We start from the raw sequence: 24,488 nt of genomic DNA, 5'->3' as shown, positions 1-24,488 counted from the left end.
GAAAAACGTCACTTTAGGAGCCTGAAATCATTTCTCACCACGTGTTCATCAAATCCTACAGTTTGTTTTTCAGCTTTTGCAGCTTCGCCTTCTTTAGTCCACATGTAGGTTTAATCCTGTCTGCAAACGTTCCGACGGCTTTACTGCGCGTGCAGAAATCAGAGGCCCGTCTGAGCGAGGGTCAGCACACCTCCACGCCGCGGCGAGTTTTATGATTCAACATTCAGTCATCAGTGATAAACTCACAAACACGCATGTTTGTGAGTCGAACCCGCCGAACCCGCCGGCCGAGAGCGATGACAGGAAGTGTCTGCGGTGGCGCCGCTGGACGAAGCGTCACGTGACAGGCTCTCAGCGTCTGGTTTGCGTTGTTTCACGGACAGTTTAACTCCCTCTCTCGCTCTCAGTCACTTGATCATTTCATTAACGTTCTTGATCACTTTCCGCAGCACTGTCCATTTCCTTCCCTCACCTCCGACGGCGGCGCTCGCGCTGAAGTGGTGGACGACACGGCAAGTGGCGGCGCTGCATTAACATCTGCGGCGGAGGCTCCATGAAAACAACGCCCACGGGCCATATGCGTTTCTACGCCGCCGTGCAAAACTGATCAATCATAGGTGTTGAGACGTGGCGGCGTGATCGGCCCTAAGTGGCAGCGCGGCGCTCGGGCATCTGTTCCCGCGCTATTAATAACAGGCCACGTCCTGCCGCTGCCATGGCGACCGGTGGATCTCTGCTCCGAGCGTCAGATGTGACGCTAACGACAAATTAGAGGCTCTTTGTCGGATCGGCGCCACAAGCTGTCACGGCTTGAATCTGGAGACGGATCTTAATTGTTTACTCGGTGGCTGTCGGCGCTTCTGTTGTTTATTTACTGTCAGAGTTTCATGAGGAGACGAGCCGCTCGCCGTCTCCTTGCTCCAACCTCAATGCTCTCTGATTAAAACGCACAGCCGCCATCTTACATACCCACAATGCATCTCACAAAGACATGACGTGCCTGAGGGCAAACGGTCACAGGTGTGGTTTGTCTGCATGTGTCTGTAAACATCACAGCTTTTTCCCTTCATGGCTGTGAAAGGTGTGCTATGTCACCTGTGCTTGAAAGATGCATTGTGGGTATTAAAGATGGCGCCTCTCTGTATTTATCAAAAGTCTGAGGAAGAACTTTGTGCTCGAAACGTCACAACGCTGAAATCCGAACAGGATCCCGTCAGGTGTCGTATTTATCGTTTTGTAAGTTACTGGACCACGATTGGCTCAAACTAGTTGTGACGTCACAGAACCCTGCAGGTGCGCTCAGGTGTTGAACTCAGACTGAAGGTGAGCTCAGGTGAACGTGAAAACTTCTGATCCTGCAGCTCAAACATTTTGTTTTAATCTTCAACAAACAATAATGAATCTGTGACGTCACAGGTGTCATGGCGTCTGTTAGCGGCGCTGTCCCACAGAGGAAACGCTGCTCAGACTTTCAAAATAAAACCACGTTTAACTGTCCTCTGATCTGACTGTCTGTCCTCTCTGCTTCTCTTTTTTGTCCTCCACCGCGGGAAGGGACGAGAGGTAAGTTCGATGGTTTCAGTCTGTGTTTCTGTTGGTTTTGTCGGACCCCCATCGGACCCGTTCTCCGTGGGTCCCTGCCAGCCTTCTTTGTCTTACCTTTGCTGTGTGTGAATTGATGTGTTTCATGGTCTCACCTGCTGAAAAACCTGAAGGCAGAAGGTTTTTTTCGTTGCTCAGGGTTGAAGGATTTTAAGCTTGTGAGTTTTTTCCTGCCATGAATGAAGCTGAAGGATTGTTGTGATTCCTGTCGGTCAGCAGAGCTTCAGGTCCACCGAACTCCAACCAGACGTCCCCTGAGTCTGATGCACGGAGCCGTTCCAGCTTCTTCGTCTGGTGTTTGTCTTTATGTTTTCCGTCTTTGTTGTCGGACATTTAATCTGAACTCTTAGGCGATCTTTAAGCATTGAACCGCCACATCCGTTACTTGACCAGAGGGAACGTGCCGCTGTCGGCCGCGTCAATGGCATTTGGAGAAAGGCGTCTTTGTTTCGGTACGTTAGCTAATCTTCATCTGTTGACGCTCCGGCTCGCCATCAGAGCCGTTACCTTCAGGGCATCGACCGAAGTAACCCAGTACCAACAGTACGGGAAGTTCTCCAATCAAACGATAGCTTATAGCTAGCTTAGCAAACAGGAAGTCAAATAGGACAAATAAGGCAAACGTGGAAGAAAGGCGGCGGAAATCAAAGCGCTCTCCTCTTTTCTGTTTGTTTCCCACTTCCTGCTTTCTCTTTTTTCCTCTCCTTCCTTTCTATGTTCTCTCCTCCGTTTTTTGCGTCTTCCCTTCTTTTCCATCATCTTTTGTCAAACTTTCTTCTGTTCAACTTCTAATCTTCCCTCTTTTGTCTCCCTCTTCCATTGTTCCCTTTATTTCCCGCCTTCTTGTCATTATTCCCATCTCTTCTACCCCTTTCCACTAATCTTCTTACTTCTTACCTCTTATCTGTCTTTTCTCCTCCATCTGTCCCTTATTTCTGTCCTTCTGTCTTCTTCCTGTTATTGGTTCTTTTATCTCTTCTTCCCTCCGCTTCGTCACCTCTTCTTTTTCCTTTGTCTTTCCTGATGTTCAGATCATGTCACTTGTTTCCTGTCGTGCTGCTTCGATGCTGTTTGTTGTCGGTATTGGAAAACTGAAGAGGGTCACTCCTCTTCGTCCACTGACGCCGGCGATTCGAGGCTGGTTGCTCTTTTCTCTCAGACGTCCTTCAGCTGTGGTCACCTGAGCAGGTTGACCTCTGACCTCGCAGCCTGCATCCGACATCCCCTCTGAGCTTCTTTCTCTTCTTAAAAGCAGCTGAAGATCTCTCACGTCTGCCTCCATTTAGCAGCTCACCTTTGTGAAACACACCTGCTTCGGTCATCAGGACCTTTATGAGACACACAGGAAGTGAGTGACGTTCAATCCTCCAAATTAAAGCACAGAGTGCGTCGCTGCTCGTCGCCTCCAGAACGACATGTTCCCAAACCTGTCCGACATCACTGTTGAACTCTTTGACGCTGGTTGTCTCTCGTTTTAAAGTTCAAGGTTTTCTGTCCCGTCCATCGTGATTACTGCGTCCACTAGAGGGCAGTCTCACCGGAACATGGACGCTGTTTCTCTGCGATGTTGTTCTTCTGAGGACAGTCTCCTCCGTGTCTGTCTTGGTTTTGTCTCATCTCTCTGTCTCTCTCAGGCTTTCTCGTGGTGGCCCGAGCTGATGGCCGAACACGCCGAGACGTTTCTGTCTCTGTACAGAGCCGACATGGACGCCGCTCTGCAGGTCCAGCCCGTCGACTCCTGGGACAGCTTCCCGCTTTTCCAGCTGCTCAACAACTTCCTGCGAACTGACCGTGAGTCTCGCTTTTTCTTTGTCATCAACGCATTTTATCAGCTGTGCTTTGAGCTAACGGCTAAAACGGCTAACGAACAGCAAACGGCACAAGACTCCTGAAGCTTTGAAATCTGAAAAGAGTTAAGAAGGCAGCGACTGGAGCCTGCGGGAAGAGCGCAGTCAGAGCGTCTTCGTGGTCCAGGTGAGCGATGTTGAGCGAGCTAACTTGTCCAGTCTGGAAAGACCGCTGCTAGCAACAGACGTGCAGGGTGAGGGTCACGTGCCGCGACGCAGTTTACTGCCGTCTGTGAAGGTTTGTTAACGCTAGCAGCTACGTTAGCTTGTTCAGAGCCACATTTTTGGCAAAATCCAGCACAAACGCCTCAAAACTGATTAATAATGAAAGCAAAATGTCAGTTATTAAAACTGCGGATCGACTCTGAGAATTAACTTTGTTTCATTCACTGGGCGGAAAAATTTGTGATTTGAGCCGATGACAAACTGAGTGTCAAGCACAGTTCAGCGGATAATTTCCTGCTGTCTGTAATCACAGCTTTACTCTGCCAGTTTCTGTGGGCTCCGAACCAACGAGCGTGTGCAGCAGTCAGATCAGACACACGGAGCCGCTTCAGATTTTCTCCAAATTAAATTCTGTTCGCTCTGCTGGGAAATCTTCTCCACGCAGGAAGCGAAAGATTCAAAAATCCACACGTCTCTTTCTGGTTTCTCCGTTACCTTCATCCCACCTCGAACGCACTGAGAAATGGACATTCAGCTCCTGCACCCTGCTCTGAACTGGGCAACTGTAACAGGACACGTTTCACAGCTGCAGCTTTGAATGAGATTTAAAGGGATGCACGGGAAGAAAACAACAAATTAGAAGTAAAACTCACCTGAACAGGACAAAAATCCTCCAGAGAAAGAATTACCTTTGTGAACTGTCGGCCACCTCGCTGCCAGCCTTCAGCTACGCCTGCACGCTGATGGCTCTGAGTTTCCTGTCATACTTTCCTCTTTACTTACAGCCTGACCTTCATTTTCAGGCTTCAGAAACTGCAGCTTTTTTGGGAGGAAACACCCCGTACGGAACGTGGTCTCGCGCTAAGAGCGCTAATTAACACCGATGAAGCTAGAGAAAACAAGGCTCGTTAACAGGCGAGGTTAGCGGCACCTCTCACGCTCAGACGGGGAGATAATTAACAAAGGCAGGGGAGAAAACTGAGGAGGCCGGACGAGGGACACGATCGATTTATCTTCAGCTCGGTGTCAGCTGAGCCGACTACCTGTCAGCAGGTGCTGTCGCTGCAGACGGCGTTAGCACAGCGTCACGCTCCTGTGTCTTTCTTTGACAATAGACTCTTCTTTTCTCAGGCGCTGTGATCATTTATATCGACGAGTTAAATAACAGAAAGAGTTCGCTCACTAACACAAACCAGCTGAAGAGCAGCCTCCAAAACGACCATCAAGAGGCATCGGCGCCTCTCTGAGCCTGTACCAGGGCTGGACGTGGAGTCGGATAACTGCCGTCTTCACACGCGACTCCAACAGAAGTTTGAGAAACAAAGAGTTCCGATTGGTCGAAAATACGTTGACGCTGTGGAGGCAAGATGTCAAGAAAAGGCTCGGCGGCTCGAACACCCCGTGTCCTTAAAATATGACATTATAAAAAGAAGGAAGTCTGTGGAAATGTTTTCATTTGTCATTTGTGGATCTGTGTAGTAATCTTTTTTTGTCTTTTAAGCTCATACAGCAGAGCAACATAAGATAAGATAAGATAAGATAAGATAAGATAAGGTAGCACTCCGTAGGGGAAATTAAGGCGTTACAGGCAGCAGCAGTCGTAGCAGGAATAGAAAAGGAGGATAATAAAAGAGGATAAAAATCAACCATGCACATATATATTTGATACAAAAAAGGGGGAAATGTTAAAAAATACTATTGCTAATGGAAAAAAATTAATTTCACATGGTAAGATAAAATAATGAAGTACAGTTTTTTTTTTTTCACGATTGCACAGCAGATAAAAATGTGTAACACAGTATAGAAACAGATGTATGTGCATAGACTTGGTAGGAAAAGATCAAAATATGTAATGTGATGCCAGACTCTTTGATCGGCCAGTGAACTAAACTTTATTGATAAAGCACCTCAAAGGCAACAGCTGATCCAAAGTGCTTTACAGAAAGAAAGTTGACATCAAGGAATCAAAGAAAAATCAAGAAACCTGTCAGCGTTGATCAGAGATGGAGGCTGAAAATAAGGAACTACGAGAGCAGCAGCTGAGATTTCAACGCTCGCATTCTATTTTCATCTATTTTGTCAATTTACATCCACAGAGCGACAGGATTTCAGGAAGACGGGGACGTTCCTGCACACCCACTTATGTCTGTAATGTGCTTTTCTACGTCTCAAGGACCCAACGTGCGAAAAAAAAAAATACTTATGGTGGAAACTTTAGATTAAAGTACGACAAACATCAACGTTTCGCTGCAGTGTTTCTGATCGCTGTGCTACTTTCCTCCCGGATAAACTGCGTCTCGCCGTTCAGATTTCACCCGACTGCTGGAGAAGAATCTCGGCTCATTGTTTCCTCTATCCAAGCCCTCCCTCGGCTTTGTCTCGGAGCCAGCGGAGATTTGGCGAGATGTGAGGCGTTATTTAACATGGCTGATGCCAAAGTACCTCGAGTACAGTAACAGACAGGCAGGCAGATAGACAGCCCAAGGGCACTGCTGGGAAGAAAAAACCCAGCCTCCATTATGCAAAGAACCCACAAATCTCTTTTTTTGTGGCTCATATCTTTTATATTTTTCTAATTACCATCCTCTGTTAATGCCGTAATTATTCCAAGTGTCACAACATGAGTCAACTTAAATTGGAGCGTAATGAGTCAATAGACGAAACACAGAACGAGCGAAGTCGTCGCTTGGACCGTTTGCAGAAATGAGCCTCTTTGATAATTATGTCTGAAGTGAGACGAAAGACAGTCGCTCGAGTTCAGTCCCAATCAGATACTCGGGTGGCAGGTGGAGGTAAAAAAGAAAAAAAAAAAGCTTTGGAGGATAATGGAGTTGATTTACGAGTCGCCTTCTCTGAACCTCGCAGTGATACAATATGAACAATCCTTGACTTCTCTCATTGTTAACAGCGTTTTTTTAGTATTGAAAAATGGAGAAAAGTGAGGAGAACCTCTGCAGCGGTCGGCTGATCTGCTGCGTCTCCTCGCCTCTTCGACGGGAGCGTCCTCTCTCAGTTGTTCTGTAGATTATTTAAATGCTCACTTGATTGTTTGAAGGCGAGCGGTTGCGAGGGAGGCCGGTTTCTCTCTGGAGGGCAAAAAGGCTAGTGTTAATCATGACGGAGCAGAGCGAGACGAATTAAAACTAATGAAGCCCTGAGAGACCAGCATGCTCGCTTCTCACCCGGCACTGTCTGTCTTCGTCTGTCCTCCTGTGGACCGTTGCCGTCCCCGAGGACTCTTCTGTCTGTTTGACTGTGTCTCAAACCTGCACAGAGAGGTTGTGTCAGGGATGACATGATATCAGAAACACCTGCGCAGTCACGTTCGATCCCAGAAGAACGGCCCCTCTTAGACTTCGCAGTTTGAAGCTTGTGGTCTGGGTTCACCCCCCAAAGAAAGACCAGGATGCCAACAATTCATGCACAATGTAGACTGTGTGTAGATCAGTGTTCCAGGTAGCCCAAAGGTGTTGGACAGGTTGAGGTCAGGGCTCAGGGCAGGATAGAAAATAGAAAATAATCAACTATATATGTACATTTATACAAACGGAGTGTAAAAAATAATATAGCTTATGGATAAAATTTAAATTGCACTTTGTAAAATATGGATAATTAAGTACAGTGTTATGTACTATTGCACAGCAGATATAATACATGTAACTCTGTAGGGAACTATGTAGGCTCAGTACGCAAAAAATGTCTCCCGATGTTGTTTTAAATAGCCCAGAAAAGGTAAATGACTGGTCTCACCAGAAAAGCTCAAAAACACACTGAAACGTTGGAGCTGTTGTAACTTGCTTCCACTGCTGCAACGCCGCCTCGATGTTCATGCACCTCTGTTTGAGTTTTCATGGAAACGGTCTGAAAAAGCATTAAATGAGCTCACCTGGTCTTCGCAGCTCACCTGTGCAATGGGACATTCCACAAACACCTGCAGGACCTGTTCGTGCCCCTGGTGGTGCGCTACATCGACCTGATGGAGTCGTCCATCGCCCAGTCCATCCACCGCGGCTTTGAGCAGGAGACCTGGCAGTCTGTCAAGTAAGAGCCCGCCCACCGGTTCCCCGCCGTGAGGGATTAGCGTTAGCTTTAGCCTCCTTATGCACTGCAGGCCTTCTTTCATCTACTGGACAGTGAAGAATAGGTTGTTTCCACATGACGTCACGTCACTCTTTTGTTGTGGCGCTAACTGCAGATGGAGGGCAGGAAGTGATTTTCTGCACAGGAAACACTTTAACGCAAACTCAAAATGCAGATGTTTAGCATCGTTTACGGTCGCTCAGATCGATCAAACCAAGAAACCACGAGGAGCTTTTATAGAGCAGCAGAAGTTGTTGTTCATCCAGAGCACTTTGGTACCGAGGTCTCAACCGCTAACAGAAAAGTTGTTTGCCTCCAAACTTCTATCTGCTTTCATTTGTTTTCTCGAGCAGAACGACTAAAGGTCACATCTGAGATCTGATTTTCACTTTCTACCTTTCTCTTGTAATTTCATCTGAAGCAGCAGAGCAACAACTTTCCTTCATCTCCTCCTCTGCGGTTTTCACTTCCTGCCCTCCGTCTGAATTTAACGTCATGTGACTGTAAACAACCTGTTGAAGAATCTTCCGCACTGCTCTGATTTCACTGTCACCACACAGACTCGGCTCATTATTGGTAGATTTAAAAAGGTGCATTCAAGGCAAGTCTTTATTTGTGTAAAATCCAGTGCTTTCTGTTCGCACTCAGCGTTGATGTCGTGATGTGTCGTGATGATCAGTAACTACATGTGAAGTAAACATTTTGCTAAGTAGTCTTCCTCTCAGTTTGAGCTGCCTACAATAAATCTGTCTGTGTTTTTTCGTGTAACATTGTGGATGTAAAAATAACGAGATAGAACTTTGATTATTTAACGGAATCATTTTAAAGTCTCCGACACTTTTTGCACAAACTTAACAGACATGTTTACCTGCAGTTAGTGTCACTTCAGACCGAACACACAGCGCAGAGCCATCGAAAGTGAATGGAAGGAAACGAGTGGAGATGAAGCAGAAGATGAGCCAAAATAGACTGAGAGTAGAAACGCGTTACAAACCAAAACAGAGAGAGTGAGCTGCACACAGGTGATGCAGTCAGATTTGATCTTTTCGGGAATCTGAGCTTCGATTAGTCTTCAGATGGTATGCATGTGTGCTGTCCTCCTCGTGGTTTCACCTTCTCGCCGGTGAGGACTTGTTGAGGTGCGATGGGCCGACCGACTGCTGCATGAATGTTGCAGAAACAATCGAATACGAGGGGCCTGAAGCAACCAAACGCTGCGCATTAGAGCAGAGGAACAAAAGGAGGCAGAGCTGAATGTACAACGCAGACAGCAAGGACACGCTGCAGTCAGGAACAATGCACTGAGAGCTGCACTCTTTAACAAAAAGCACCCCAACTGAAAGAAAAAGGACTGAATAGAAGGAAGCACTGACTTTTCTGTGTTTTATTGGTGTTTGCTATTGATCAGTTACTGCAGGCAGAACAAGTGGCTCTTATTCTATGTTTCTATTCTTCTGTCTGTGTGCTGTGGTGAAGAACGCCCACCGTTACTGTCACAATCTCGTCTCTCTCTTTCATTCTTTTAACACTTTCTTTTTCCGCCATCGATCAACCTCGCCGCCGACTCTGACCCAGCAGGTCGTTAACTAACAATCTAGCGAGCGTTCCTCTTCCCAAAGTCCCCAGCCTCCCTCTCACGCTGCCACAGATGCCCAGCTTCTCGGCCCCCGCATGGATGGGACCGCTGTGTGACAACACGTACGTATCGGGGGGGGGGTTAGACTAAAGGTCTTCACACGGTCCGTAACCTGGAACCATCTCACCTGAATCCAAGAGGGTGTCCCTCTGTTAAACATACCCAGACCTGAACCCAGACAGACCCAAAGACAGCAGGACCTTACTGCCTCCAGTTAGTTTGAAGCCAGCGTGCAGCTCTTGGTCTGTTACCTTTTTCAGCTCTGAACCACCTGAGAAAACCTTAAAAAGCCACCTGGTCTAGTCAGAGTTACAGCATTTCTCTGTGTGAGCAGTGCTATCGATTGTTTTCATATGAAGAGCAGCGTGCTGCTGGGTGGATGAAGCATGAAGAGCCTTTCCGCTGTTAGATCTCTGCACAAGTGAGTGGTGAAGAGTTTGTCCTCTGTACGGTGGCCATTGTAGGACATGTCCGGCCTCACCCAGCTCTAATCAGACAGCTGTACTGTGAGCTGAATGCCAACGTAGCATGTTAGCATGGTTAATGCTAGTAGTTTGTTTTAGAGGTATTCTTTAATGAACTGAAATGATAGACAGGTGAAAACAGAAGGCATCACCACATTAAATATTCATGGTCAGGTCATCGTAAGTATCTGATCTGTTTTTGAAGGAAATCCATCCAATAGTTTGAATGTTGAACCAACAGATAGACGACACTGTCATTTCTAGAGCAGCTAGCATGGCTGAAAAGGCCTATAGTGAACTACAGTGAAGCTAACGTGATGAAGACACATTCAAGTCAGTATTCTGCTGAGTCCTACAGGGTCGAGTCAGCATTTTAGAAAGACCAAAGATCTGCAGTCAGACCTAAATCAGAATTAACGTGTGGACAGGAGACCTGGGGCGGTTCAGGTCGGGTCTTTGGGTTTTCATGGGTCAGCTTTGGGTGACCTCAGGACTGTCCTCTGTCTCTCTGAATGCTCAGTAGTCGCACCGCAGCTCTGTTTCCGTTTGTCTGTCTGCATGTTTGTCAAAGAGTCCATCATCCAAATTAATTACTATATCAAGAAACTCTTGAAGTCAGAACTCCACTCAAGTCTTTGCTCTTTAACTCCCCCGCATGAAGCCTCGCTCAAGTCTCAACTCTCTGTTGTAAAAGTGCTTTATTGAAATCCACAAAAACTTTGTCGTGTCGCTCAGTCTGTGAGAGTAAACTGCAGCACTATTCTCGACTGAATGAGGCTCGGCATGAGAGCGGCTTTGTGGTTTCAGATTGCTTTTGTGACACTGTGGCTCTTTTGTCAGCGGGGCGCCGCCTGCATGCGATCATTCCTCAGAGACTCATTGGTGAAGATTTTGTGATGTGTCACGAGTCCTTGTGCTGTGCAGTGTGCATGTCACGATGTGAAGAATATCAGGGCAATAATAACACAACGCATCAATTTTCTGTTGCAGCTTGCAAGGAATAAATCTACCTGACATCTTGTAAGTTGTTTTGCTTTCACGTGTGAAGTATTATTCAGTCCACTTGCTGCTTTTCCCTCCAGAGTGTTCTCGTATCAGAACGTGGCAGAACATACAAAAGAAAATCAGCCCGTCGTTTCCTTCTGTTTTCTCTGTTTTTCAACATTTCTGCTCCCTGATCCTCCATCTTTGAAGGTGGTGTTGATCTTCAGGTTGTCATTGCTCACCAGGAACAAAAGAAAGTTAACGTTCATGCAGATTGTTGACGAGACGTTGATTTGTCTGATAACGATGGCAAATACGGTCCAGGAATCTGCTCGATAACTAGTTTTAGTTTTCTTAAAAATCTGCTTTGAAGGATCATCTTCATAATAAACAAGCAACAGAAAAAGAAAACAGTTCCTCTATATGTTTCGGAGATAATGCACATTGATCAGTCATGATGTTAAGTGAATCCATGAAAATGTGGGCAGGTGATACACGAAGCAGCTAAACCGGAGATGTTCCACGTCTTTGTTACGTATCTGGTTCAAGAGGTTTGGTGATGTAGTTACCATGCTGATGGACTCTCTAAAAGCCTTTGGTTTGTCCAGAAACAGAACAGTTTCACCAGAGGAACTCCCACAAAAATAGTGGTGTGACAAAGTGACGTAGTTCAGATTAGATTATCAAGATGACTCATCAGGAGGATGAGGGTTAGGTGGTGGTGACAGCCGGGCAAGACAACCGCCATTCGAGCCGTGTTCGTGACGACAAAACAGGTATTTTCAACAAGATGTCCGGATATCTTCCAACTGTGGCTGCAGAGACGTGATCAGAACGTAGTCTTTTCCAACCCTAACCAAGTGCTGAACGCAAAGAGACGTCGTTCCAACATATCTGTGGTTTGCAGAAACGTACAGTGCATCATTTTTGTGGCAGTTGGGTTTCTGACCGTCCACCCTTAGCGATAAAACAGTGGACGGAGCGTCGTGCAGATCACTCTGCTGACCAACTTGTTACGTGGTCGGCCTTGACAAGGTCCAGATACAGTGAACAGTATTAATGAATTCCAGTGAAAAAGAATCTATAAATGATTGTAAAGATTTCACAAGTGATAATGGATATATATTGTTGTGTTTGTTATTGTTAATAACACATTCTTAAATGTTTACAAGCAAAGTGCTTTCAATATGTGGTTTAACCTGCATTGTGTGCGTGGTATGTAGGAATGCTTGGAGAAAACTCTGAGACATTTGCAGTAAAAGCCAGATCTAGTCAGTCACAATAGCTCTGCGCGTTTCTTTCTGTTTGCTCTGTGCCGGACTTCTTCTTTACCGACGTCATGTTGTTCTCTGGATTGTACATTTCATTCAATAAAGGGTTGTTGAAGAGAGGAAAACCTCTATCCAGAGGATAGGTGCTAATGCGACAATAAGTTCACACAGTTTATTGAAAAGACATATTTGTACCGTTGACTTCTATCTCATAAGTGAGTGTAAACCATTCTTTTGTGAAGCACTTTACACTCCAGCAGAGGAAGCTGGATAAAACTGAGTGATGACAGCTAATGAACCAAAGCAGCTGCCTTGATTTTACATTCTTTCCATTCCCTCAAAGGTCGGTGATGTAAGGATGGCTTGTTATTGGTCGACAGCTATGTGCTATGAACCAGGATTGAACCCGACGTGAGCACTTCTGAGCAGATTTACACAAACAAGTGAATCTACTGATCGTGGTGACTCCTGTCAAAGGCCTTTTTTGTAAAATGTTGCTGCGTTGAACTCTGCTGTGAGCATACCTCAAGGCAGGAAATACGCTTCACAGGAGAAATACAAAGCAAGCAATTAATACTAAACAAAAACATTTCATGCAGTTTAAGCCGGTTATCAAGCAAAGATGTCAATCGTTCTCTGCTTCCAGCTTCTCTGGCGTGAGGATTTGCTGCTGCTCCGTTTGACATCATTGTGTTTGGGTTTAAACTGACTTAACAGACATTTGAAGACACGGATGATGGACATTTATCACTGTTTACGGACATTTTCTAGACTCATCATTTAAAACTCCAAATAACTGAGATGAATCAATGTTGGAAATGATTGTTGGTTGCCGTCGTAGCCGTATACTCGGCCGTGACATCAGTGAGAGGTCTGAGCATTGATCTGAATTCACCTGCTCAGTGTGGTTTCAGAAACATTTCTGTATGTCTTCGTGTGTCTGCTGTCGAGAAGCAGAGTCTGCAGCAGGGCTGGCGGCCATGTCGGGGCCACCAACACCCAACCAGGAGGCTGCGTTTCTTAAAAAGGCTCCTCGTTCCGACTCCCCCAGCCTTTCCCACAACACAGACCACACTGTTCCTCCACCTCACTTCACTTGGCCCTCCTCGATCCAATGAAAAAAGAGAAAAAAAAGCTGGCACTTCATTAGCGAGCACAGACGGGCGAGTGGGATCGTCCCGTTCCCCGGGGAGCGGGGCGGAACGCGCTCAGAGAAGAGCACCGCTAATTAGACATGAGGGGGATAGCCACCGAGCGTTTAATTGCACCGCGGACTCAGCCCAAAGCGTTTATTCCTGTGCGCCACTTGTTAAGGTAACAGTCTTTTAAAGGCGAAGTGAGAAAAGTGAGGGAGTGAGTGGCGCTTGTTTTAACACCCCCGTCACCCTCCTACCCCCTCCTCCATCCTCCTGTGGCTGTCATTCTAGCCGGGCGCTGTACACTTGGATGTCGGTGGCGGCGAGCGTTGCCATGTGTTGCTGTGTAACCTGTGCGCAGGGGAGAAGGCGGGGAGACGTCCATCTGTCTGTTTCAGCCTGGTGCTGTGTTTACTGACTGAAAGCACACAGCTCTGCACCAGAACTACCAAAACCTGTTGAAGGAGCTCACGTCAACCTGAATACGCTCGTCTTCTGCGAGGCTCTTCTCTTCTCAGGACGAGACACCGAGTTCTCGTGATGTTTCCTGGTCACTGGTTATTCAGAGTACCAGTGAAGGGAGGATCAGACCAGTGAATCTGCACATTTATGCACATGAACACAAAGCAGGAATATTCTGCCTCTCTCCCGATCGTTTTTCCAATCAGCCCTTTAGTTGTTCAATTTATCTCCTATTTATTTCTTCTTTGAGGATGAATTTATCACAGTCTCCAACTTGTGCTTTAAATGACAGTTTGATGTCCTGCATTTGATATCCAGCTGCTGCAAATGTTGTGTTTATCACCCACATTGTCAGAAAATCAACCCCAGAAAGCAATCATTGAAAAACACGTTCCTGTCACTGAAGATGTTCGCTAAGACTTGAATTCATGTGTGTGTAGTTTCAGTATGCGTAGTTCTACCAAAATGCACACTTCTTTCCTCTTTCCTGGACACTTTCAGAGGAACTGGTTGGAAATTACAGACTCATATTTAAGACTAGAGCATTTGTCAGATTTGTCTTTTCAGCAGCAAACTGTGCAGCCTCAGGTGTTGGAGTGCTCTTGAACGCACCAGCACAGACAGTTTTCTAAAATGGTCCCTGCTCACAGCTGTACTGCCATCCAAAGATCACATGATTTATACATCAATACACTGGTGTCTGTGATGGATTCATTTCTCTGCCTCAAGCCTGTGAGTTGATTTTCATAGAAATTACCTGCTCTGACCAGGACTGCACATCCTGGGTCTGTCAGCTGTTTAATGCAACCCACCACAACTGTACAGAAACAAAGCATCGGCGGGTCTCTCCCTCCAAAAGAAAGCATAATGCACATTAACCTTCCAAAACCTTTCTGACAGATGCATAAAAACGAAGCTCAAAAACATAAAAACAGACAGAAGTATTGACCTTAAAGCTGTTTAAAGTGATTTGATATCACACACAGCAAAACATCAGAAGTAGTCGAAGACGTTGTGCAGCAGGTACTGACCTTCTGTCCGAATCCTGTCCTTCAGCCATGTTGGAAAACACAACAGGTCACTGTAAAGGTGTGTGTTGTTGTGTTTGTGATATCCAGCCAGTGACCCTCTCCATCATCCCTGCAGTAACGGCTCAGCCACCTCCGAGGATCTGTTCTGGAAGCTGGACGCTCTGCAGATGTTCGTGCTGGACCTCCATTGGCCGGAGCCCGAGTTCGGCAAACACCTGGAGCAGAGACTCAAGTTGATGGCCAGCGACATGATGGAGGCCTGCGTTAAGAGGTCAGACTGAGAGGCCGCCACAGCTGGATCAGGACCTCTGGGTCCACATCCCACTGGATCCTTCAGTTTTTTCATACCACACACCTGTCAAACAAATCCCTTTTTTAATACCATGAACATCAGATATAACCCAGTGAATACACACAGATACAAACCTCCAGCCAGTTTATGACCTCAAAAACCTCGAAGCTCATCAACTAACAAACTAAACATCTTCTGTGAAGCTTGTCATGAAGGTCTAGGAGTTCTTGAAGTAACGCTTTCGGTCATTTTGGGCAACAGCAATGATAAACCTTTTTGTGTTTTGTCCCACAGAACAAAATCTGCATTTGATGCCAAAATGCAGAAAGCCAGTAAGTCCACGGACTTCAGGGTGCCGCTGTCGGTCTGCACCATGTTCAACGTGCTGATGGACGCCAAGAAGCAGTGCTCCAAGCTCTGCGTGCTGGACACCGGTCAGGAGGTAAGCCCACGATCCGCTCCACCTCCTGATCCACAGTCTCCATGTTCTCCATCTTCTCATGAAACGGACGGGCCCAGACTTTCGCTTGGCGACGCAGTAACTGTGGTGGCTGTCAAGTTAGCTGGTAACATGTCAGGTAGCCGAGAGTTTGCTAGCATGCTGATGGCTAACTTCAGACCAGGCCGCATCAGGACAGTTTGCTGTTGTTGTGTAGTGCCACCCCGCTTTAGCCCCCAGCTACAGTTTACCAGCTACTGTAGGTGTCGCCAGTGATGGCACTGATGTTGACTGTGAGGTCCTCAAACTGCTTAATCCACGCTTGACAACTGGACTATTGGTGGAAATGTTTGGTTTCTCATGTCCAAATTCACCAGCGTGGATTTACTTCATCTTTGTGATTCCATTGAAATCAACAGATTTCAGTCTGAAATTGGCCGGCATGACCAAGCCCTGATCCTGATCCTGATCCTGATTCTGATCCTGATCCTGATCCTGATCCTGATCCAGATCCCGATCCTGAACTTTGCTTTATCCCATCTAGCTTTAAAACACCAGAACTCATTTCTAGAAACGATCCGAGACATGATGAGAAACTGCAAGACAGAGAAATCATCACATTAGCAGATTTTTTTTCCCTTTTTGGCTGAAAATCAGACAAAATCACTGAAGATGGATGAATGTTGGTATTTTTCAGTTTGCATCTCAGATTTCACATTCAGAGAGTCGAGCGTCTAAAACCCTCAGTCGTCTTTTATTTTCAGCCTCACACTGAGCAGGTCGAGTCAAACTGTCAGATCAGCCACTAAAACGTGACTGTTTCCCTGCAAACATCCAGCAGACGGGGAGTTCAGGTGTATTTGTGTTCACTTGAAACAGCCAAAAGCTCGACACGAGCTGTTAAATGGATGACCGTGAAGCCTGTGTGAGCCGGCAGCCTTGGCGTCGCTGAGAGCGAAACCCTTGGCTGCCGGCAGTCTTGACAGAGAGCTAAGTTCGCTGTTCTCTTAACCTTCAGCTTCCACTCTTCTCCAGCTTCCACCGCGAGAAACCACCATTTATTCCTGCTGACAAACACTGAATACCTCCGTGCAGAGAGCTTTGCACACATGAACGGCGTCCGCATACACACTGCTTCTGCTATGTTATTGACACATTTTATTTAACATTTTTAAGTTTTTTTCAATTTCAGACACAAAAGAAAAGAGAGTGAAAAAGAGCAAAAACCAAGCAGAGGTGGTGGCGGTCGCACAGCTCGTCAAACGGCGCCTTTAATGGGATTTACATCCGTCACGTTCTCGTGAAATCTCAGGAACGCCTCGATGGAGTTTCTGCAAACGTGACACAAACGTTGATTTGGACTCCAGGATGAACTGATTAGATTTTGGTGGTCAAAAGGTCAAAGGTCACTGTGACCTCACTCGACCACAACTCAAGAATTCATGCACTGGTTATACCCAAAAGGTCAAAGGTCATCTTCACTGTGACATCATAGTATTGTGCAGAAACTCTTTTCTGGACATTATTCAGCACCGTCACTCAGGACCTGAAGGGCAGACTGTGGACACAGATCCTGAATCGTTGGCTCTAATCTTTGGCGTCCACCTTCAAACTGATTGTTCAGATCTTCCGTGCTGCAGGTTGAACGTGTGTGTGAAGCGTCCACGTTCTCTGCAGCGGCGTCCATGCTTGAAGCGTTGTAGTCCACCACGAGCTGATTGGTTGTGCTGATACTGATCTTCATGTGATTGTCATTGTCTCTGAGTCTCTCGAAGTGAAGACAGCATGTTTAGTCTAATCGTTCTGTCTAATCCTCACATGATGGCTTGGATGATTTTCATTGTTTCACAGTGTTTCTACATCCTGTTAGCATGGCACTGAACGTGCTAATTGCTAGATACGTGATATTATGCTTAAACATTATGCCTGAAGCTAACGGCTCCCAAGCAAACAGCATCCTCACCGTGTGACGGTCCATGCAAAAGACATGAAAATAAAGACACAGCATTGCTTTTGTCTTGCAGTGTGGAGCAGTATCAGCTGGAGTGTTTCATAAAATGTAAATAGATCCACTAACGTTAGCCTAAACTCAGATAGCGTCCAGGACCGGCTCCCACACAGTGGATGTGCTCGCCTTGAGTGGAGCCTTTAGTGCAATGTGTCACCTCACAAACCAAAGTTGTTGGTTAATGAAGTTCTTCTTGGCCTTGGGAGTCACACCAGGTTACAGTAATCTAGTTAGCCAAACATGCTAATGTTAACAGCTAATGCTAGAGCAGATAAACACACCTCTCAGTCCAGTCCTGAGACCTGCTGTTGTGGTTTTGGTCTTAGAGAAACAAAGACAGACCGTCTAAACATCTAGGTGGCGAGTATCACTCTGACCACTCGTTGGTGTCGCTAAGATGTGATTGGACACTCCCTCTTTGGGGGAGGAGTTCATCGAGTGGTCGGTTGTGTTCGGCCCCTCGTGCAGAGGTTTTCCAACATTTCACGGTTCTCCAACATCTTTTCTGTTTGCTAATGGAGGCAACAAGAGGTCAAAGGTCATGACTGTAGAAAACCAAGAGCTGTGAGTGATACAGTAACGTCAGCAGTAAGTGTGGAGTAGTTTGTATCTGTCCACCCGAGAGGGACAAGCTGATTTCGTTCGTCCTTCTGGGTTTCCAAACAAAACAAACCTCCGTTTGAGTTTCGTGTGGCATTAAATTTTTCATTCAGCGTGTCGAGCTGAACTTCATTCAGTCCAGAAGCTCCATCTGAATAACCTTGATGATTAAACGTTAAGAGTGTTTGATTGAAGACGTGGATTTGTCCAATTCGCCTCAGGAGTTTTGAAAAGGAGAAAAGCTTTTACAGCTCGTCGGCGTCCTCCTGGTTTTTTATGTTCAGAGACACGTTTGGACCCACAGAGACGGAGTAACATCATAATGTTTGGTTTTATGACTCAGAGACGTCTTGAAGATTCTGACAATTAGTCTTTCTTATTCCGTGTCACAATAAAAATGTGTCAGATGTTGGACTTTTTACAAGAAATGTTTGATTCAAGGTCAAAACTGATGGAAAAAAAAACCTGGAAAAACTGCAAAGACTTAAACAACTTTAGCAGAAGAGTCACTGAAGATCGTTCATGATGGTTTCTGTCAAAATATCATTTCTACAGACAGATGAAGTCTTGAGTTGTATTTTCTTAACTCTTGGAAATCTGACTGGCTGACTGTGTTTGCACTCTTTTCCCTGTCTCATGTCCTCGCCTGTCCCTCATGTCCATGTGTCCTGCACATCATTGTTTGAATGCCAGATTGACAAACAATGGGTAAGTCCCTCATCGCCTCATCGCCTTCTTTCCTTCTCACACCTCTTCACACAAGCTCCACCTGAAGTCACGTCTTTAGAAATTTAACTCCGTGACTAAAATTGTCAGTAAACCTCATCAGGAGCCTTCGGTCATGGAGGCATTTTGGCTTCTTCTAACCTTTTTATGTAAACAGTAAGCCTTTTCGATGTCCATGTGTCCGCAGCACTGCACTTTTTCTTACTATGCCTACACCTGAGTAGCTCTTGATTGGCTGAGCACACCCGATCAGCTGATCAGGTGTGGTTTATCTGCAGAACCTGCACAGCATCGCAGCGTCATGTCATCAGCGTCAGGTGCAGCGTTTGGTCTGGTCATAATGTTCGAGTTCATTTTGTTTCTGTTGTCTGGTTTGATTAAATGACTGTTTTTTCAAATGGAGTCTGGTGGCTTTGGTGAGAGCACATAGCAGCTGTTTGTGGTTAAACAAAAAGGATCTTAGTCAAACGCTGTCAGACACTTAGAACAACAATCTGAGCAAAAACACCTTCAGTGGACGTACACCGACGACGCGCCGACGCCCGGGGGGGTCACAGTGCAGCCCGTCTCGTGGCTGCTTCAATTCTGGACCTGTTTCAATAACTGGTGTCCCCGTTAGTCGCATACACACAGAAGGTGAGTTGTTGGAGGTCGTAGCAGAAGCTCATCCAGCTGCTAAACCTGTTGGTGACGTGCTGGACGGCGAGCTCGTCTTGTTGTTAAACACACTGTCACATTAATTTACCGATTGGTAACCGTACGCAGTGTCACCGCCTTTCAGTCTTGCTAACGTTAGCGTTCTGGCTCAAAGCTCAGCCGAAGGGCTCTGTGAGCTGAGCGGACTCGAAATGTCTCCTCATGTCAAGTCGTATTGAAGATTTGTCCTGTTTCCTGCAGTGAACAGTGTTTACGTTGCATTGACTTGTGGGATGTTAATGATGGCTCCAGGTATTAGTCAAACCCTCAGGGAGAGTTATGGCTCGAGAAAAAGGTTCTGATTGAAATATAAACGAATGGACATAAGCAGGATAATGAGCTTCTGCGACGGGCTGCTGATGTTCAGTAAGACTTGAACCTTGAACAGCAGATCACATCATTTTAAAGATTTGGCCTGACTGAGTCTGAATTCAGCAGATTTCGTTGTGTGTGGCCTTAAAACATCAGCCGCTCTTCATTTCTCTGAGCACAGTTCGGTTCAGTTGATGCTCATTCATGTTCTCTTGGGAGCAGTGAATGGGGCCTCCTCACCTTTGACCCCTGACCAGCAGTCTGAAGGGTCTTGAAGAGACGTCCGTCTGAACTTGATCCAAACCTTTGGTGTGGTCAGTTTTCTGCCGCGGGTCTTCAAGTGTGTCGACCTGCAGAAAGGCGCTCGGCCATTTCTGACGCCTCGGGGACAAATTTGTCCGCCGCTCCTCCGTTTTACGACTCGTTTTTAGGGACAACGCTGTCCAGATTGTAACGAGCATTCATGGGGGTTCGAATCTGCACTTGACCGTTTAATCCAGACGAGAAACTCCTCTCTCGGATTAATGAGTTCTGCTTTTCTAGACCCCCGTTAAACTCGGGTGATCGGCTGAAATCAATGAAAATGCTAATCGGTGCGCGGCGGTTTTGTTGCTGAGGTCATTTAAATAGTGTCGGGGGGGTCATGTTGAAAATGTGACCCGGTTCAGAATCTAAAACATCTCACAGAGCTGATGTGGCGGCGGCGGCTGCAGCTCAGCGACCAGATAAATGTTTTTAAAAGCAATAATTGTTCTTTTCAGTTTTTGCTGCGCACATGGCAAAGACCAAACAATTTCTTCCCTCCTCTGCTTTTTACGGCCGCCTTTGTAGAACTAAAGAAGGCCAAAGCAGCCATGTTAATTGAGGTAAGAAGAGGAAAAAAAGGAAAGCTCTCAAGATTTGCCAAAAAGATTCGGCGCGCTGAAAGAGGGCTGCCATTTTGCGGACTTGAGGAGGGAAAAAAAACACAATTAGGGCTGGCGGCGGTGACCTCCCTGGACCCGCAATTTGTCAGCGATCTGTGCGCTTTGTTGATTGAAATTTTTAATTTGGGTGTTCTTTAGACGGCCAGTGAAAGGGCATTGTTGCCAAGAGATGAACTCCCCCGCTGCTGCTGCCATTCAGCGCTCAGCCCCGGCCTTTTTTTTCCTCCTTCCTTCAAGGGAAAAGGTGCCATGAATATGTTTTTAGGGGGGGCCAAACGAGACATGAAATGGCGGATTAATTGAATCTTGTGTGAGCCTTTGGTCCTCGCAGCTGGACCGGTGCTTTAGAGGAATACAAGGCTGCTCTAATTGTAGGGAGCCGCACAAAAAGTATCCTTCAGATTCCTTCGCTTTTCCAGCGCGGACGGGAATGTCAGTCAGCTGCATAATGGTCCTATTAGCTGCTTAACTCAGCGCCGTTACACGGATGGGAAGGTTTTTCACGCCTGGCTGTGTCGGGAGGGGTGTGTGTGTGTGTGTGTGTGTGTGTGTGTGTGTGTGTGTGTGTGTGTGTGTTCACTGTTGTAGGTTTTATTTCTGTCTTTTACAGCACAAACAATACTGTTTTTCAGCATCAGGGAGGACGTGGAGACGTCTTTGGCCTCAGCGTCCCGTCAGTTTTCTCAAAATAATAAAATATTACTTTTTGTCCCCCCCCCCTCCATTTCTCCCCACCTCCATGACCCCCCCCCCCCCCCCCCCACAGCAACAGTACCACTCCAAAATAGACGTTCTGATTGACGAGGCGTTCAAAGACATGGTTTCCTCCCTCGTTTCAAAGGTAAAGCCTTTTATCCTCCAATCAAATCCTCTCGCTGGCTGCTCGCCCTCGAGTTTTCTTTCTTTTTTTTTGGCTTTTTGTTTTTTCTTTTACATTTTTTCCTTGATGGGAGTGAAGTCAAGTTTACTATTTTACTAACATTACATTTTGATTTTGCTCTTTATTCTTTGAATTAAAGTTTTATTTGATTGTATTTTTTTTTAATGGACAGTTGAGATGAATGTTGTAATTCAGATTTTCTTACTCATATTTACATTATGGATTTTTGGTATTTTTTTATTTATTCTTTGCTTTCTCCTTGTTTTATTTTCCCTTTAGAGTCTTTTAAAAATGTTTTGTTTTTCTGTATTCTAATCATTTTATTATGACTATTGTTTTTATTTTCTAACTGTTTTTTTTATTTCTTGGTTACATTGTTATTTATTTTAATTTCATCTCATTCAAATAATTCTTTTTTTGATTTCATCTTTGATCTTACTTTGATGGTTTTATTTCCCTTTACGACACACATCTCGTATTTTCATCTGCAGTGAGAATATTTCTAAAAACAGAAAACTGGGTCGCAGCATTAAACTCCAGACAGTAAAACTTTATTTTAGGAAATAATTGAAGCAGCTCAGAATATTCTGCCTGCGTTGGCTCATTTTCTGACTGTTTGTGAAGAAAATAGGGCGCTAAGTTTGCTCGTTTACAGACGTTGTGAGGAGGAGGACAGTTTGCAGATGAAGGCAGTAAACCGTCCTTGTGTCTCCTCGTCTGTCTGCAGTTTGCCGCTGTTTTAGACGGCGTCCTCTCCAAGCTCTCCAGATACGATGAAGGGACATTCTTCTCTTCAATCCTCTCTTTCACAGTGAGTAGCCATGTTTTTGTTCCTGGAAACAGAGCGCCGAGCTGTTTCTTTCACCGCTCACACAGGCAGCCTGTTATTTGCTGGAAACCAGATCTTCCCAGCTGAACTTCAGTGTCATTCTTCTTCTTCTCCTCCTCCTCCTCCTCCTGCCTCCCTCCCGAAAGGTGAAAGCAGCCGCCAAATATGTGGAAGTCCCTGTGAGTCCGTCGATCTGCTTGTTTTGTTCTTCACCCTGTCCGTCACAGTCGCTTCACGTGTTTGTGTTTCCATTCAGCCGCTCGAAGCGTCGGCGGAGGATGAAGCCGCCTGGAAATGCAAAGCGGCCGCTCTGCATTCAGCCGCAGTCATGTGTTGTTTTTTGAGTTTGTCATCATACACTTCTAAACATGTGTGAAACATAAAGAGGGTTTTTACTCCATCTGCAGCTCCAGAGCCAAAGATCACATAACAAGCCTAATTAATTGCACTCCTGTCCTTGGAGATGTGTTTTTGCTGAAGTGTCGGTTTGTGGGCGGCGGCGGCGTTCCGGTGTCGAGCGGTTAATGAACGGCGGCGGCGTGGCAAAGATCAGAGGCTGCGGCGAGCGAGCGGGAGGAGGAGACGGCGACGTGTTCGACGCAGGAGTTAAAGTGTCGAGGTGATGAGGCGTTAACGTTTGGCGGCGTTCAAGGTGTGAAGGAGGGAGAGGTTCTCCAGAATTAGATCCGACAAAGATGAGGTGACCCCTCGTTTTCCAAAGTGATTAACAGCTCGAAATTAACAAAGTACAATTCCTCTGAGATTTCTCTTTTTGCACGTTCTGCATTTTCCGTCTCTTTGATAGGAAATCTTTTTAAAAGCGTCCGCTGGGATTACGGACATAAAATCAGTTCTTCCAAACCTCTCAGGCTTCAGTCCAAACAGAACAAAACACTGTGGAGGAGAACTTCACCCAAAATGAAAATTAATACTTAAAAAAGAAAAAAAGAGTCATTTTCTTAGCAGCAGGCGGCTGTGGTTAATTGCTTTATAATAAAAAAACATTTCCTGTTGAATGTGACCAAACAAGCGGACGTTGAGTGACGCTCGCAGGCAGTTTCACTTCTCTCAATGGTGACATTTTTTATTTGATTTGATTGCTTCATTGATATAAATCGATTGACAAGAGTCTTAGCCAATCACACGCAGCAGTGGACTCACCCCATCACTGCAGCGTCTTCGGACAAATTAAGACACGTGTGCGGGATCCAAGTGTCCTTAGAAATTCTGTCCGTTTTGTGTCTGTCGTGGTGGACGACTGTTAAACACACCTGAGACGTCCTGTCACAGACCTGCTGCTAACAGATTGATGAGACAGAGAACATTGATACCGCTCTCACGTCTGCACGCTACATACGAAGCTACAGAGAGCAGCCAGTTAGCTTTCCCCTTAGCTTAGCATAAAGACTAACAGAGGGAAACTGTTAGCCTGGTTCTGCCCAACATATCAAAATCCAGCTACCAGCACCTCTACAGCTCAATAATGAACAATTCAAACATAAACCCAAGTTTAAAAATGAAAAATTGCCTTTTTACGAGGCGCTGTGTGAACTATTATATATTCCAGCTCAGAATATTCGTTGGCAGTCCTGCTGGCTGCTCAGTGTGAAAAATGTGATGTGATAAAATCCAAAGGGACGCAGTAAACTCCCTCATCGAGGGACGCACCCTGTTTTTTACCCCATTCGTCAAAGTTTGTTCCACGGACTCATATTTCATATGGTTGTAATATGTGACAGCTTCAGGACGGGTGAGTCTCCATCAGCCGGCTCAGAGCTCAGACCGCTGCCTCAGCACTAATGAGGCGGTTCAGGATGTGTTGATGTGTTTCCTGTCACTGGGTTCTTTAACCAGGCCTTCGTGTCTGTGTTTCAGGTTAGGTCTCAGTTGGCCGGTCAGAGCTCTGAGCTGGATGGCGTCTGTGCAATGATAAAACTTCAGAATTAAAGATTCATATGTTAAATGACTGAATCAGCAGTGCAGTGTTGATTTAAAGCAGAAATAAGGATTTCTGTCCAATGTTTTCTCCGAATGCTCCTTTGACATTTGCTCATTTAACGTTAGAATTGATGAAAACGTGCCTGAAACACAGATGTGAGAAC

The 24,488-nt window shown here is 45.9% G+C and overlaps 1 protein-coding gene across 8 annotated transcripts in view; it reads left to right on the top strand.

Moving 5' to 3' along the window:
- cadps2 (Ca++-dependent secretion activator 2) overlaps nt 1–24,488 on the top strand; it is a 145,294-nt gene that overhangs the window by 103,936 nt on the left and 16,870 nt on the right. Inside the window, exons 18-27 of one of the 8 annotated variants that reach the window (XM_076732771.1) lie at nt 3,237–3,393; nt 7,514–7,655; nt 9,273–9,392; nt 10,785–10,814; nt 14,794–14,949; nt 15,265–15,412; nt 18,711–18,725; nt 21,444–21,518; nt 22,285–22,368; nt 22,533–22,565. In XM_076732771.1, coding sequence (XP_076588886.1) covers nt 3,237–3,393; nt 7,514–7,655; nt 9,273–9,392; nt 10,785–10,814; nt 14,794–14,949; nt 15,265–15,412; nt 18,711–18,725; nt 21,444–21,518; nt 22,285–22,368; nt 22,533–22,565 — 960 coding nt within the window. Of the gene's footprint in view, nt 1–3,236; nt 3,394–7,513; nt 7,656–9,269; nt 9,393–10,784; nt 10,815–14,793; nt 14,950–15,264; nt 15,413–18,710; nt 18,726–21,443; nt 21,519–22,284; nt 22,369–22,532; nt 22,566–24,488 lie in introns of all 8 variants that reach the window. The other 7 variants (XM_076732770.1, XM_076732774.1, XM_076732777.1 and 4 more) reach the window with 7 other exon arrangements.

This window comes from Chaetodon auriga, chromosome 6, assembly GCF_051107435.1.
Source record: "Chaetodon auriga isolate fChaAug3 chromosome 6, fChaAug3.hap1, whole genome shotgun sequence".
Taxonomy (NCBI): domain Eukaryota; kingdom Metazoa; phylum Chordata; class Actinopteri; order Chaetodontiformes; family Chaetodontidae; genus Chaetodon; species Chaetodon auriga.
Note: the sequence above shows the minus strand (reverse complement) of the source record. Positions and strands in the feature narration are given on the sequence as shown.